An 18,145-nucleotide genomic window follows, 5' to 3' on the forward strand; every position below is an offset into this window, starting at 1 on the left:
CACAGACATGAAAGACTATGCGTGGATATACTTAAGTGAATGCTAATACTTGGAAAAAATGTCTATTTTGTGCATACGCCTGTACACTCATGTTTATGCGAGCATCGGCGTATCTGATGAAGATAGAGTTGTTTGGCCATTGCAAGTGAAAGCGAACATTTCAGAAGAAGCATCTCATAACCACTGGGAAGCAGGCTGCTGGAAATGTTATGATTTGGGGTTACGTTGCTACTCAAAGACCTGGCCAGCTTGCAGTCATTTCAGGAACTATGAATTCTGCATCATATAAAACCGTGCTTAATGAGAATATGAGGAAAGTTTGAACCGCACGTTAGCAAATTTTCAGTGACTCAAAAAGAAGAAATGGAGCTGTATAGTCAATATGTATGGTCTAGTCAAGTCCTGATTTGCATCCCATTGAAATGTTGTGGGGGTAAACATCTCCTGAAGGAATCTTGTAGTCACATTTTTCATGGGTTTGATATTAAGAAACTGGTGAGCAGCTAAGCAACACAACTACAATAATAATTTCTGCTAAAATGGAAGAAAAACGTGTACAGACCCCATAGTATTCCATTAAATTGCTTGATATTTTGGTAGATTAAATAATTGAAAAAAGCACATATGTTCCCTGTGATTTCATTCAAACATATCACCTTTAGCTGTGGATGTTGTTTGAATGAAGATCGACCTGTTTAAGCACTTGCCGACCATCCACCGCAGTTGTACTGCGGCAGAATGGCACGGCTGGGCGAAACGATGTTATGTAACGTTGCTTTGCCCTGTGGCCACTAGGGGGCCCCCCGCTCGCCCCTGAGGTGATGCGAGTGCCCGGCGGTCTCGATCACTGCCAGGCTCCCACGATCACCGTTGAGACATGGAGAACCCGGACCTGTGTGTGTAAACACACAGTTTCCGGTTCTCTGAGGGGAGAAGTGACAGATCGTGTGTTCATACAGAGTATGAACAGTGATCTGTTATTTCCCTGCACAGTCCCCATCCCCGTTTAGTTAGAACACACTCTAGGACACACTTAAGCCCTTTACTGCCCCCTAGTGTTAACCCCTTCACTGCCAGTGACATTTTTTTATAATAATCAATGCATTTTTAATTGCACTGATCACTGTATTAATGCCAATGGTCCCAAAAATGTGTCAGAATTGTCTGACAAGTCTGCCATAATGTTGCAGTCACGAAAAAAACCGCAGATCGCCGCCATGACTAGTAAAAAAAAAAGTGTAATAAAAATGCTATAAATCTATCCCCTCTTTCGTAGACAATATAACTTTTGCTCCAACCAATCAATATACCCTTATTGTGATTTTTTTTTACCAAAAATATGTAGAAGAATACATATCGGCCTAAACTGAGGAAAAAAAGTTTTTTCATATATTTTTGGAGGGATATTTATTATAGCAAAAAGTAAAAAAAAAAATAATGTTTTTTTTTCCAAAATTGATGCTCTTTTTTATTGTATATATTTATATATATTACATGTTTATAGCGCAAAAAATAAAAACCGCAGAGGCAATCAAATACCACCAAAGGAAAGCTCTATTTGTGGGGAAAAAGGGACATCAATTTTGTTTGGATACAACATCGCACGACCGCACAATTGTCAGTTAAAGCAACACATTGCCGAATCGCAAAAAGTGCTCTGGTCAGGAAGGGGGTAAAATCTTCCGGGGCTCAATCGGTTAAATATGTTGGAATAGTCACTAGACTAGTACTAGCCAAAAGACTATTTGTCTATTTGACTATTTGATACTAGATAAAATAAATTTAAATACAAACAGGTTTATTCAATAAGGTAGCACAAACAACCCCCGATGGCTTGCAGTTTAGTGACTCACTGCAACCAGTAAAAGCAATGGTCATAGCAATCATGTGATGCCTGATGCTATATTTGGGAATACTGAACTATTCTTGTTGTAAAGCAAGGTGCCCATTTCATTAATTTTAAAAAATTGACTATGCACTTTTAAGACATTTACAACATTTTTGTTCATGTTATTTTGAATGTGATTATGTTTGGGACTATTCATTTTATTTTTGCTGGGTAAATATAAATGATTACAAATTAATATTGCATATTTATCACCTGCCGCCCATAGATGATTTGATTTTCCTTCCTTCCCCCATGGGTGGAAGGGAAAAAAAATCACTTGATTCACCTATCAACACAGTCAGTGCTGATGGGGGAATTCCCCCCACAGTCCTATTGTGTTCTACTGGTGGGTGGAATGTGTGGTGCCTTCCCAGCTGCCAGAACATGATTACTGCTAGCGGCTATAGTCACCAGCAGTAATTGCATGTAAAAAAAATCCAACACGCTGGTTGTACCCAAGTCGATCAATGGACCGACGTCGGTACAATCAGTATACTTATAGAAAGAACCAGCCGAATTACGATCCATGTATGGCTTGCTTAAGACTCCAGGAATTTAGAAAGCGTGTTTACTACTATGTAGTGAATAGCTTGTGTTGTGAATTAACATGAATAGCAAGATATCAGATTACATACAAACACAGATACCTGCCTAATGTAGACTGTTTCTAATTTTCAATCTGTAGTCACTGACAAGAAGTCCAGAGGCTGTGTTTAGCATTTTGTGCAAACACTGTATGAGAAAAGCACCCTATGTAAAATGGTGATTTGTTAAATAGAAATTTTATGCACATATTAAAAAAAAAATCCAAAACATGTTTATAAAACACAAAACCATATAAAATTGACCCATACTATTATGGTTTCACTTGAAAGAAGCTTTCAAGTTTTGGAGAGATGGCTTCACTGAAGAGAAAGCCAGCACAGCATTTACAAAAAAAAAACAAAAAAACATGATTCATCATTTCATACAATCCTACTGCAAGCGCTGTGTTTGCTATCACCTTAGCTGAGCAGAAGGGTAGTACTATGTTAGCTGTGCAATAGTTTACAAATATGCTATTGTATGGGTCAAAATACTGTATTTATTGGCGTATAACACGCGCCGGCCCATAACATGCACCCCAAGTTTAGGAGGGAAGTTTAAGGAAAAAAACTTTTTTTAAACATTTTAAATACCCATCAATGCAGCCTTATCAGTGTCCATATGCAGCCTTGCCCAACAGTGTCCATCTGCAGCCTTGCCCAAAATTGCAGCATGACCAATGAAGGGTTTTAAATTGTTACTGGTATAGGCAGATACATCCAGCTGCTGTGAACACCACATACAACTTCCTTTTGCCTGCTGAGGAGGGGACGAGCGCCACTGAGATAGACAGCCAGATGCCCTGTGTACTGGGCTCCTCTCGCAGTCCCGTCCCTTGGCCTGGCTCCTATGATGGACACAACTCCGGTCCAATGGTGGGACATAAATGCTAGGAGGCGGGACTGGGCGTGACTGCGAGCGGGACCGAGCACACAGTATACTCGGCTCTGTCTATTTTCCGCACGATCATTCCCTCCTTCCCCTCCAAGGCAGTGGTTCGGCATATAACACGCACCCACGATTTCCCCTGATTTTAAGGGAAAAAGGTGCATGTTATATGCCAATAAATACGGTAACTTTATTTTGTATCCATGAAGAAAGTAAAAAAAGTGTAAAGAATTCTGCTATAACTTTATCTGGCAATTTACTTTCCTCTCCTGTAAAAATCATTGTTATGCATGGCTGGTGGGAATAAATCTTTACTTACAAATCTCTGTTTTTACTGTTTATATAATATAGATAATATACTGTCAATATATTGGTATTTTAAACAAGAGCTCCTATATGCATCCCCTATATGTATGACCAGTAGATACTTCATCCAGTACACCTATGAAACATGGATTCTACAATACAGATGCAAACCTGATTAGAAATCTTAATTTTGGATGGAAACTTTAGAAAACCACTTTGAGACTTCCTGCCCTTTTACCTTCACCACACGCTGTTATTAAGAAAGCTTTGGATGCTGCTTTATACTGCTGTTGAAGAGATTCAGCCCATTTCCTGTTTCAGTAACACAACAGGAAGTGAGAATAAATCTCCCCAGCATAGATACAGATACCAATTTGAAAAGGGCAAAACGATCTAACCCTTCCCTTTTCTATTAAAATCTAAAAAAAGTTAGTTTTTGCTGGCGTTTGACTCTAATTCCACTTTAACAGCTGAACAATAACAATTTGGATCTTTGCAAGGAACTGCTTAGTTTTATTTGCATGGTTTTTCAGTTTCAGAGTATTGAAATCTTTTTCCACCAACCAGAAAACAGTTAACTGATGAATCTGGTCCCATAATTTGGATGCCTGCAAGACAGTTAGAGACGGTCACCTTGTAAGCTTCTTCAGGGAGAGTTAAAAGTTCACTGGACTCTGCAATAAGCAGTGAGCTTTGTCAGTGCAACTTAAATTAATGTAATACATTTTCTTTATGTGAACGTGTATAGATATTTGTCAAAGAAGACAGACATTCATTTCATGTTTATGCATAGCATACAACTTTTAAGAAAAATTGAATGCGCCAGAATGGACACTGACTGATAAGTGTAGACACTGGAACTAATAATTGATAAGCTTGATCAAAGCACTTTTCACTGTGTGCACTACAGTGTATACTAGTAAATGGTATCTGGAGACAGTGTTTCTGTTTCCACATCTGCACTTCTCTAAGAACTGTCAAATCTTTTTCCTCCTGATTACCCATCTTTGCACCTGTAGCCAAAAATAAAGTCAGTTGAGCGAGGAAACAACATCATTTACCCAGGTTTTTAAAATACATTTCATGGGCTCCCTAAAGCTGCATACGGAGAAAGAGCAAAGTGATATATTATTTACACTACTTTTATAAGCCTTGTATCAATTTATGTGGGAGTATCAGACAAGAACATGTACTCCCGCTATCCACTGTTCACATTACAACAAAAAAGATTAAAGTCAGAAATAGTCAAACATGTTTAAAATAAGCTGCAGGAATTTCATTTTCTATATGTATGCAAATGAGTATGTTTACAATGTTCCGCTAACTTATTTTAGCAGCTGGCCATAACTAGCATAACATGTTTGTAGGCATGCAATCATGAACTGATAAAGAAGAATGTATTATTAAGTAAGGAAAAGCATGTAAAAACTAAGATGAACACTTAACCACCTTAGCTCATCTAAATATATTCAAGGTTGGGTGAAACTCATTATTCAGGACTTGCAGCCTTGATAACTTTGATTTTCATCCATCCATAGCATGGCCAAAAGGTACCGTTTAATGAAGTACCATTCAGAGAGTAAATGGGGTCATATAATAGTGCAGTTGCACCTTGTGTTCATGTACTGATAGCTGTTAAGGGTGCAGTGATGAACCAACATAGCTCATTTCTCCCTGGTAATAAATTCATCCTATTAATATTTATCAAATGTGTGGGCTGTCTCAACTGAAACAGTACACACAAGATCATAAATCTCTACTACTATATCAATTTTAAGCCTTTTTTTTCTATTATGAGCAATGTATTTTTTTTTTTTTACGTATCGCTCTTTTTTCAAACTTTGTTGATTTACCTCTCTACTTGAGTTGTTGCTTTTCAGTGGAATCTTTAAACAGTAGTCTTATTTTAAATTGTTCATCTTAGATTCTGTATTAATTGCTCGCCATCAAACACAATTAGCAATTCTTTCATGTGTGGTTTATGTAATGTAATACTTCAATTACATTATTCATTCAGGTTCTGTTTTGGATTATAGGCTGAAAATTCTTTATTAGCGTCGTCGTAACCATGCTGCTGGAGTTAAAAAATTCACTGATTGAATAATTAATTGGAAACGAACAAGCTGCAGATTCCTGATGGATTTATGAGACAGTTATTCCATCTTGTGATTATCTACATTGTGCTATAGTAAGCTATGAGAAAACTAATTTTATTCAAATGAAATTTCAGGTTTTTCAAAGAAAAGCACCCTATTCCTGCATGTTGTCACCATGCAGACAGTGATGGGTTAAGAGTACAAATAGTGTACTGAAAAGGAAACATTCACAATGTCTTCTTTTTAAAGTGACAAGATACACTTTCATTCCTACCATTATATTTAAGAATAATAAATGTTTAATCACGTTGTGTTCACGAGTATAACAAAAGCAATAAAGAAATCAGCTAAACTTACCTTTGCTTCCGTGGCCCCCATCCCTCGCTGGCATTTTCTTCTGGGTGACAGTCTTTGGCCATCTTCATTGGCCAAAGCAGGATTGTGTCACTCCATCACAGTAATCCTGCCACAATCCTGCCGGCACTGTAAACTGGGTTGCACATGAGCAACATAATTTGCCCATACGCATGTCTTTTATGCAATAAAGAGGCCGGCTGCTCACAGTTTGTGACAGTGGAACTTCAGGTTCCGCTTTAACACTAAGGTGCTGATGTAAAAACACTGACGCAAAGAAAAATTGTGCAAAGTGAGACGGTGACTGAAAAAATAAATAAATAAACAAGGAATCTGACTGGTTGATGTAAGCCTTTACTTCACCTTCTTCCTCTATGTTTTTTATCTCCATTTTTCTTTTGCATCAGTTCTCAGCTTGTTGTAAAAATAGGCCTGAAGAATTTCTAACCTTTTCTATACTGCTTTCCTGATTTATACTATAAACATCTTGCCCCTTCTCCATGGAAGGGGGGGGGGGTTGTAGTTTATAGACCGTTGATAAAATTGTTGGAGATTTTAGTTTAATGCACAGGAAGTAAGAGCTTTCAAGATCAATATGTATCTTAAAATAAATATTAAAGCAAGAAGAACAACATAATAGCCAGTCAACTAGCATATGTTTTTAGAGGGAATGCAGGAATAGCAGAATCCTCTAGCTCTTATGACAGGTTTACACAAATTACTCAACATGACAACATGATCTGATAACACACACACACACACATCTATTCATATATTATCAAATAAGAAAAGCACCATGGAAGAGCTTTGGACTGCAAACATGTCTTCAGGACTATTAAAACTGGTCTAACACTTGAGGGTTAACTATGCCCTCACCATATATGTGTGCATATGAAAAGTTAATTTTTACAAGGACTGAAGTGGCAACATTAAAAGTTTACAATCCAGTTCAACTATGGAAGTTCAACTGTGCTGATGCATACATCAAGCTTGCATATGTATCTCTATCAATATATTATATATATATATATATATATATATATATATATATATATATATATATATATACACACACACACACACACACACACACACAGAAATTGTAACACTTTAACACTCACACAGTGGTACAGTTGATGGTGTCACAACATGTAGTGCTCAAACCGATGCTGCCTTCCTTTAAACTCCAGACAAAACTGTAAAAAGACGCAGGAGGGTGCAATGCCTAGTACATTACTAATACAAAATTGTATTAAATACAAGAGTCAATAACACACAAACTTGGCGTCAGATCTGGGAAAGGGGGCATGTCCCCTGAAACGCGTCAGCCTCCCAACTGCAGTGATTCTGGCATTGCCTAAAGCTGGAGTTGTTTTGAAACGCTTTTCCCTGCTCATGCTTTTGGCTCAACAAAATGTAGTGGTGGTAATGTACTAGCCATTTGCTCCTTCCTGTGTCTATCTATCTATATATACATATATACACACACACACACACACACAAACACACACACACACATGCATGTTCTTCCTGTGCTTGCATGAGTTGCCTTTTGGATACTTGGAAGGTTTTCTGGTGTCTTCCCACACTCCAAAGACATGCTGGTAGTTGACAGTCTAGTATATTGCCCTTAGTATATGTATGCATAAAGACCTGAGCTTGTCCTGTATGAGGACAGGTATTGATTTGCAAATTGTTGTTGCTATATAAATACCTTCAACAATTAAAGAAAAAATATACGCCATAATATATATATATATATATATATAAAAACGTACATACTGTACGTATGTGTGTATTTCTTTTTCATTGTTTTATACTTCTCAAATAGCAACCTTCAAATCTACATAAAATATAACAGAAAGTCCAACACAATTAAAGATAGCACACATTTTTAGCATGTTTTGAAAACAATTTCTAAAACCATTTTGAATTGGTGTTTTCCAGTATGATAGTCTATACTGTTTAAAGCACTGCTGATTTTCCCTGGGAATGAGTGAAACTATCACACTTAGATCTCTTCCCAGGCTCAGCTCTGAAGGTAATGATTTTTGCACTTATAGGTGTAGTTTGTTTAGTGTCACCCACAGTGTAGATTGGATAGATTGTGTTAAAGATAGCATTACTTCTAAAGAAACATACAATTTGACAAGATATTGCATTTTACATCCATTTTATTGCAATATTTTTTCATCACACTCATTGTTTTTAGACTGTCACAAAATTGTTCATTTTCTTAGCCGGTTACATGTATAGACCTATTTACTGTTTATAAAGCAATATGCACTTACAGGTTTTGGAGATGGCTTGGGCTCTGAGGGTCGCATGTGCAAGTGGGTCATCATTGCTTGAAGTCGTTCACGCTCTTTAGAAAGCTGTTAAGAAGGAGTAAAATCAGAAGCATTTCAGAAATGACTGATATAGCTATTTTATCTTAGTGATACATCTTATCATCAAGCATGTCTCCATGTAATGAGTCCAGCACATAAAATGCAGAGTTGCATACTGTATGAATGAAGGAATGCAATTTGCTACCAAGATAAAAGAGAACACATGTATAGTATGCCTTAAAGGGATAAAGGTGAAAAAAAAAACACTGAATATAATACTCTGTTTTTTTTTTCTCCTATTAACCTGGATTTATATGTATACATTTTACAATCAACATAAACAAATCATGTATCATAATCAGCATTTTGCTAATATTTATCAACCTAAGATTTCAGCATTGCACCATTATTATCATTTTTTTTTCTTTTACCAATGACATTCAGAAGCTTAGAGCTGTCTAAAAGTGGAAGTTACTCCAATCTGCCACTATAAGCTTTTAAATGGCTGCTCGATGTGCTCCTGACAGATGTAGCTGTGAGCTGTGTTGTAAGTGAGTATGCGAAAGCAAAAGTTTTTCCAAGCAAGCGGTTGTTTTGGGCAGTCTTTTCATTTATTTATCGTCCACTGAGGTTCTTTTAGTGCCCTCTACATCTTGCCATCATCAACCTAACTGTGGAGAATAATTGAAACTAAAAGTGTGCAATGATAAATTCTGAGGCAGCATCCACATTTTACAGTCTCGTTACAAACAATAGACCTCACCTAGCTATTGTTAAAATAGCAAAAAAAAAAAAAAAATGACTCACTGGACAACAGAATAAATTCATCATCAATGCATTTTTAGGAGTACAAATTATTTTTATTGAAAAATGAACAGCTTGCCAATTGCATAAGCTAGTTATACAGCAGCGGAGTGGCTCTCCTGCACTGGATCACGTACCTTGTACATGATCCACTATTTCCAGGTAGAGGGCACTCACACCCCGACATGGCTGTGTTGTGATTAGACATAGCAGAAGCCGATCAGCAGGTGCCAGCCAATGGATGTCCACCAGCACCCACTGATCAGCAAGGAGAGACACAGAACAGAGCTGTGCTTATATAAACAAGCTTTTCTTTCCCTGCAATGCAGAGAATAAAGTCCATTACAGCCCCTTAGTATAAACACTACATAGTACACAAGAACACTGGTTAGGCACACATTTAACTCTTTAAAAACCCTAGATATTTAACCCCTTTCCCAACTAGTGTCAATAGTACAGTGACAGTGCATATTTTTATCACTGATCACTGTATTAGAGTAACTAGTTCCCACAAAGTGTCAAAAGTGTCAGACTGTTTGCTGCAATATCGCAGTGGAGCTATAATTCTCTGATTGCCACCATTACTAGTATATATAAAAAAGAAATACAAATTCCAATATATTTTCCATAGTTTGTAGACGCTGTTACGAAAACCTAAAATATACACTCATTGGAATTTTTTTTATTACCAGAAATATAATGCAGAATACATATTGGCCTAAACTTATGAAGAAATATTGTTTTGCTTAATGGGATGTGTTTTATAGCAGCAAGTGAAAAACATTGTTTTTCCTTCTTCAGAATTGTCAAACTTTTTTGTTTATAGCGCACAAAATAAAAAACGCAGTGGTGATCAAATACCACCAAAAGTAAGCTATGTTTCTGGGGTAAAAAGGAGATACATTTAATTTGGGTACAGCGCTGCATGACTGCACAATTGTCTGTTAAAATATTGCAGCGCCATATCGGAAAAATGGCCATAAAGAGGGGTAAATCTTCCAGAGCTCAAGTGGTTAATCGATCGTTGAGCCTATAGATATTGCACAGGCCATCATTTTTCCCAAAAAAGTGGGAAGTTGCAACCAATTGTCAAGTGCCTCTCACTCTCCAAGATATGTGCACAGGGTGAGAGAGAGAGAGAGCTTTAAACCGCATTCACTTCGAGGTTGATTTATTAAAGAGAGTGCAAAATCAGCTTCCATTTTTTTCCTTGAGTTTAATTAAACAAGCTGAAGTTAAAAGCAGATTGGCTACCACGCAGCTGCACCAGATTTTGCACTCTCCAGTTTTACTAAATCAACCCCTATGGCTTTTATTATCAAAAGGTTGCTTTCAAGACAGTTAGGCAAGTTTAGGGTTCAGCTAGTGAGGTAGGCAGAGTTTCAGCAAGCCAAATGTCAGGATGAAGATTGTAGACATTCAGTATGTGGGCTGCACCCGAGTGAAGTTCAGTGCAAAGAATTCCTGTGTATTTTATGAAATTGCAGCTCCTGCCTTCATACCACTGATAACACATCATCTCTGAAGAATGTTAGGATATGGAATATCAGAACAGAAATCTTTGCCAAAAGTAGGGCTCCAAAATGAAATAGCATTTCATCATTAATCTATCCCATACATAAGCAGAATTTAAAAAAACTGACCTGCTTAATTTAAGAATAATCACTAACCTGAATTTCCAATTGCTGAACTACTTGCATTTGTACTCTGCATTGAGCTGTACTTCTATCATCCAATGCATGCTCATTGTTAAGGTGCCTAATTGGGAAAACAAAACAAAATTGATTAGAGGACTTAATATGATTACTATGGAATATGATTAGTACTATGTTGCAGAGTAAAGCATACATTATATTGTTAGACACAAAAAAATCCAACTTTTTTATAAAAAAAAGTTGTTTAAACAATGTTCTAAAAGCTCATGGGCAAAGTAATGGATTTGGTTAAATATACCCCTTTCCCCAGCTACCTATACTTACCTTTTTTATTCTTTCTAACCGTTGCTATGTTTATACATGAATGCAAAGAGAAAAAGAACATCAAATTCACTCTATTTCAATCATGAGCAAAGCTATGAATTTTCTCCCCACATTATAGGGTGCTGTGAGTCACATGCTTATCCAAATGTATGCTATTAATATCTGGAATTATGGAGCATTTCACATTTTTCAAAGCAGGTGAAAGGGGCAAAGGGCAAGAGGCAAGGACAGATCTGATAAGTGGGTGATAAACATTTGGATGTAACTATTCGCATAGGTCAATTCAAAGAAGATGCCAAGGCACCACTGCCAACATTATAAGCACTGAAATGTCCATTGAAGCAACAGTGTGATACCAAGAAGAATTTCAATTTTTTTTTATTTTTTTTAAAACAATCACATCTCTGGTGCCTGATATAATCCTCAGCCATCCAGGGCTACGCTAGGGAATGGTAACAACATCAGGCTGTCAGAAATATTCCATATTTTCAGTTAAAAGCCAGAACGAAGGTGTTAACTACATGGGCTATGCGTCAGTCTGAGGGAAAGCTGAACTGGGAAAAACACCTGGTACTACAGGAGACAGGTCCATTTTTACTCATAAGTCATTCTCATTCTCTGGGAGACATCTGCTCATCCAAGGTGAGGATGACTGAAGCAGGGATATTGCACTCCCTTGAGTACATAGGTTGTTGTAAATGACTGCGTTATGGGGGGAAGGACTAATGAAAATAATTTGCATACTACAACTACAACACATATACACGCATACACACACACACACATTTTTTTTCTTTATTTTCGATGGAACATTTAAAATATATATATATTTTACTCAGTCAACCACCTCAGTATTGGCATGTTACCCCCCTTTCCTTTGCAAGCCATTTTTTTTAGTTTTCAGTGCTGAGATTGCTTGACTGTCAATTATGTCATGCAATAACGTACCCAAGTTAATTTTGTAGAATTTTATTTAAGAGGCGTCATACATACACATGTGCAGACAAGAGGGTGGTTAGCTAAGATATTAGTTGCAGGTCCTCTCTTTCCCCCAGCAGGGAAACTTTGGACTGGCTTATGTTGTGTAAAGAGAAGGGGGTACTAATGCAGCAGCCCCCCTCCCCTCTTCTCTCCTTCTGTTGCTGACCATGAGAGACTTGGCAGAGTAAGCTCATCAACAGAGCTGTTGTAAAAGGATAGGGAGGACTGGCTCCTGATCACAGCCAGTGTTTGTTTACCAATTTACTACTCAGCGATCAGAAAGCAGAAAGCCACTTCGATGGACTCTTTGGGTTCTATCTGTGATCTGTGCTGTGGGGTTGTTGTGTGCACTCGTTTGAGACGAACGGCGGAGTTTTTCCTATATGCACATGCTTTTAATGTAAAATGTGAGTAGATTTTAATATTAATAAACGAACGATTTGGTTAAGAACGTATTACACTATGGATATGTCTTCCCTTATATAATTAACGTTGGATACCATACGGACGGAACAACGAAGCTTCACCCAGTGCACCAGCAGCAGCCAGAGAGCAACACAGTGGCTTACATTGTGAAGGTCCATCCAGCCCCACAGGGGCATTAACTCTGGTGAGAGCATTCACATACTATAGCACAGAGTGGCGCACCGGGGATGAAGTTCTCTAATTGAAAGCCCGCACTATTTGCACGAGTAAATCAAATACCCCCCATTGACTTTTTGTAACAATTACAACAATAGTCTGAAGAGGCAGCACTATCAAGCCAAATATTAATTTTGGACTTATATTGGACACAGATGCGTCTTCATGCGATTATTGGTTGAAAATATTGTCTATTCGCACATTTAGCGACTTCATGCGATTTTATGGTTAAATTATTTCTGATCCTGGGTTGTTCTGACCTTTAGTTGCTTTTTTGTACATTTTTTTGCACATGTTTGCACAATCTGTTTTACACTAACATACTGTTGAATATTAACATTATTTCCACTAATTTGCACATTTAATGAAGGTTTACATGTTTTTAGTAGGCTGATACGTATATGATAATTTAATACTCATTTTTTGTTTTTATTATAATGGAACATGAATGCTGACTCCACATTAATCACACACAATTTGTTTTGGATAAAATTGCTTTAGGATATATATTTTTTTCACGGTATCACCAACAGCTTTTTTCTTTTTCTTTCTCTTTTTATATAAAAAATCAAACACTAGGATTTGATAAGTTAACTCACCTCATCACTAATAGGGTTTAGCGCCATAACCTTTTTATTTCACATGTGCTGTATATTGCATTGATAACCAGGACATTTGTAAACGTCCTATTAGAATAAGAGGTCCATCAATTAGCCATTAAATAACATTTCTCTGGTCTCCAGTTAGAATTATTTTCAAAATGACTTTGATGCATGGACAGCTGGACACTTGACTAGGCCCTACAGGTATTTCCAGTCTTCTGTAATAATACAGCTGGGCAGGTATTCTGTTATCCTTAGTGGATGTCCTATGACATCCTCGTGTGCATTATAGGGGGCGTGCAGTGGTGTGGTCTGTGAATGGCTGTGCGTGGCCCTGAAACCATGTAATTGCTGCAACCGATTTACAGCAATCTGATCTCAGTTGTAAACAATGGCTGACATTTATAGTCATTGTGTACTATTGTGATCTTTGTGACTGATCACAGTAATCACATGGTACAGGGCCAATCACAGTGGACCTGTACCATGTGGCCAATTACAGCTTTCACAGTAGTACACAATGGCACATGAATAGATGCCATTTATGGTTTTAAAGTTATAGAGATATCACCAGTCAGTATTCCTGGTCTCTCCTACACCAGACATATGGTGAAACTGTACTGGTCTGGTGACAGTATGCAAAAAATTGTGAAAATAACATAAATTTCCAAAAAAAAAAAATATATGTGACATAAAATCACAACTTAAAAAAAATAAAAATTCACCATGCCTCTTACTGAGTACCATGGACTGTCTACTTTCCAAAGCGGGGTCATTTGAGGGTATTTGTACTGCCCTGGCATTTTAGAAAATAGAAGTATATACCATAGTTTGTATTTTTATATATAGTATTTTATATAGCAAAGAAATAAACCCATTGGTGATTAAATGCCACCATAGGAAAGCTCCATCTAAAAAATGTTAAAAATTAAATTTGAGTACAGTGCTGCATGACTGAGAAATTGTCAAAGTGTGACAGTGCTGAAATCTAAAAATTGGCATGCACAGGAAGGGGGTGGAAGTGTCTAGTATTAAAACCATTAAAGGGACATGGTTTTATTTTAAAATGGAAGACAAGGGGCTTGAAGGAAGCACGTATGGATTTAAATGATACAAATCTGACTTGACCTGGGCCTACCATTTGTTGGTTGCAAAACCTCATATGATACTTCAGAAACTTCAACAAATCTCCAATATGGTCAACTCCATGTAATTTTTTGATCTATTATCCTCTGTTGGGGGTCATTAACTTACTAGAGCTTTTTCGCATATGACTGCTTGTCTAGGAGCAATATGTTAACAGAGGCTGTACTGACATAAACAATGTCTACATTTTAAACTATAATTAAACTAGATGCTTTATAAAAGATAACCGGCTTGAATATGTATAATTAAGTCCCATCCAACTATATAGAAATATTTGCATACTATATTTTATAAACTACAAAACGACAACACTTAAAAATAACTTAAAATAGCTTCATTTTTCTCACTGAAATGTGTTACATATATTTCTTTCAAATTTAAAATGTGAGTTAAAATTAAAATTAGATTCTTAGGCACAAAATGTGTGAGTCTTAAACATAAGGATATTAGTGCTGATTACAGAAGGGTCTTTTGCATATATTGTGTCCTGCTTATTTTATAATCGGTCCTTTTAATGCATGCTGCACTGCATCTGAAAATAGGAGTTAATACTCATTGCTCTGGTAACATATCTATTCCCACACACAAGAGATAAAGACACTAATGCTCACTTGCAGATTAAACAGAAGAAAGGTGCAGAAAGGGCTAAATGTGTTATTTTGACTGCAAAGGGTAATATCAAACTATATTTTATACTAAATGCATAAATGAAAGATGTATATGATGCAATTCCTTAAGAAGAAATTGAAGACAAAGAAAAAGAACAAGGCCTGTCTGCACAAAAGTGGCTTAAAACATGTTTACATTTTAGCGACCTGCTCTTGTCATATATTTAGAGAATAAAAAATATGTTTGCATTTAACTACTCAAGTCTTCATATTCAGTTTATCTGTACTGCTTTCATTAGAATAGAGAGACTGTGGAGTATAATAATAGTCGGTAAGGTTTTGTCTTGATTGGATTTTTCAGTGGAATACAAAAGAACCTTGCCATTAAAATAGTCCTTTATTCTCCAGCATGAAGGCGAAAGGTTTTTAAAGTGTTGTGATGTTCAGTAATGAGCCTCTATCTAAATTATCATTGGTGACAAACTCACAAAGCACTTTTCGAGGACACATAGTTATGAAATGCCAGAGCTGCCACTTTCTTTCCTGTAATTATAGGCTAGCTTGCAGCCCTTCAATGATCATTTATAGAACAGCCTCCAGTGGATTACGGAGAACTTGAAAAACACATACATACCTCTGCCACATCTCCCTTCTCCGTTCCTTGCTATTGTTTACTAGTGATATGTAAAATAATAGAGCCTATTCATTCCCCTACTTAATTATGCCAATCAAAGTGCAGAAATGGCAAAGGATACAAATGAAATTCAGCAAGATTAAATAAATAGGACAACATTAACATAAAATTATAAATTTATACACTTAAAACTATTTCATGTCAAAAATATTCTCTTTTATGTCTTTATATCTGTCTCAGGTATTATATATTGGCTGTTAAAATGGTCTTTATGAATTATAAATCAAGGATAAGATAATATTGAAAAGTGAGGAATTTCAGAATTTTCGGAGCCACTACTTAATTGCTGTTTCAAAATGCATATGCAAAGGGACATTCCATTAATCATTTAATCATGTACCTTGCAGGAAGTTTGAACTAATGTTGCACATACCCTTTCCATATGAAGACTGCTTCATAATGCTATCTTATGTATTTGATATATTGCATATGTCATGAATTATAGCTGCTTCTAAAGAACTAAATGGATTGTTATCCTCAAGATGCTTATTACAAAAGGCTTTATCAATTCTTTTTTTATTACTTACTGCCAGCTCTATTTCAGTATTTTCATAAGGCACCAATAATGCTCTATTGTGATGGCAAAGGTCTGTAAATTACTCATGCAATCACTAACACCATTTCGCAGACCTGTTCTATTTCCGCGGGTTGGCTAACAAGACGATTACACACAAATTACTGAATATCTATTAAATATTTAAATGCATTCTACTCTACTATGCATTAATAATAGCAAAGCAAGCTATGGAATTCTGGTTAGATCCACTCCCTAATGTCCCCTAATGAGCCTCTTACTGTGACTGCAGTTCAAACATGAAGGTGAAGAAAAATGCAAAGGGTGCCTTCAGAAAGGCAGCTTGAACAAACATTGCGCGAGCCAGTTCTAATTTATGGGTCACTTTATAGGTATATTGATTTTTGTTTTGAAAATGGAATAAATGATGTGGTTGACTGGCATTCTTTAAAAACTGCATGAGACTGAGCCAGGTCTTAGCCTCATGTACACAGTGTGTAAATGTAAAGCCTTTTCTTTCAGCAGATATTTAATAAAAACTTAACTACAACACAAAACAGAATGTAGAAGAGCCTGGGAGCAGCCAAGCTTCTGATTTTTAAAAACATCAAACAAAAAGAATACGTGTTCTGTCTCACAGTTTATCAGACAAATCTTAAATTCAATTTTATTTTGATCCCTGAAAGTAATTTGAAACTAAACAAGACTGATGTGTGACTGTTAGGATTGACAACAGCCCTGGTGGTATTCAAATATATTTCAAAGATTTTATAGTCTTTACGCTTTCACTACATATATTCAATGTCTATTCTTTTTTCTTCTTTAAGAAAGAATCTTTAGTACCCTCAGTGGTTATCAGAAATTGATATTTTAATGGAATTCTTAGTGCACTAACAATGGATTTATTAGTGGGAACTGACACTTATAGGTATGTGCTTACAATGACACCACCAGAGCCAACTGTCTCAGGATCTGAGTTTTAGTGACCAGTAGAATGAAGGGAATTGCTTTTCAAATGCCATCTTTTGATATAACAGTCTACACAAAAATAAATCTGTCACTAAGCAATGCCTAAAGTAAGTTATGTCATATTTAATTATGTGTAGCTGGACAGGTATTGGACTTTAAATAATGATACATTGGCCAGATTTTCTAACCTTCAGTGTAACAAGCTAGCTTAACTACCCAGTTAAAGAGTATCTGGTTAATGTCCAAAATCCCCACCTCGAGGGAAGCAAAGTATGACATTCACACATTTTTCCAAAGGTTTTCATTTGAAAGACGTGTGAATCCTGAGTGAAGTGTGAATTTTGAGCGAATTTTTTTTTTAATAGACCCCTAAATGAACCTAAGTTAACCTCTAGAGTAAAGTAAAAGTTTATGTTATTTTTACCGGATTGTGAATGTCAAAAAGCATTACACAGGAAAACAGGTCATTGTTGATGAAACTACTAATGTTTAAAATCATAATGGTTGCTTCTTAACACACATGCACATCATAAGTAAATATAGAAGTAGCATGTAACAAAAAAGGAGGACAATGTTTGCAATCTAAGGGACATTAAGGGGACACCAAAGGACTACTTGGCACCGGGAAAAGGGAAGGCTCTACTTTGGGTGCTTGTGTCTTTTGTAATGAACTATGTCCCACAATAACTTGTGAGGCTGCTGGATGTTCAGTATAAACTGTATGTAGCTGCAGCTACATACAGTATACTGCACTGTATT

At 36.5% G+C, this 18,145-nt stretch overlaps 1 protein-coding gene across 15 annotated transcripts in view; it reads right to left on the minus strand.

Annotated features, from left to right (window-relative positions):
- Positions 1 to 18,145, minus strand: part of FOXP2 (forkhead box P2) — a 390,396-nt gene that overhangs the window by 77,360 nt on the left and 294,891 nt on the right. For 14 of the 15 annotated variants that reach the window (XM_077472079.1, XM_077472084.1, XM_077472083.1 and 11 more), the window contains 2 exons: positions 10,922 to 11,009; positions 8,409 to 8,492 (listed from right to left, as the gene is read on the minus strand). In XM_077472079.1, the coding sequence (XP_077328205.1) occupies positions 8,409 to 8,492; positions 10,922 to 11,009 (172 nt within the window). Of the gene's footprint in view, positions 1 to 8,375; positions 8,493 to 10,921; positions 11,010 to 18,145 lie in introns of those variants that run through there. The other variant, XM_077472093.1, reaches the window with a different exon arrangement.

This window comes from Lithobates pipiens, unplaced genomic scaffold (assembly GCF_037356315.1).
Source record: "Lithobates pipiens isolate NorthernLeopardFrog02 unplaced genomic scaffold, aLitPip1_a1.2 Scaffold_8, whole genome shotgun sequence".
Classification (NCBI taxonomy): domain Eukaryota; kingdom Metazoa; phylum Chordata; class Amphibia; order Anura; family Ranidae; genus Lithobates; species Lithobates pipiens.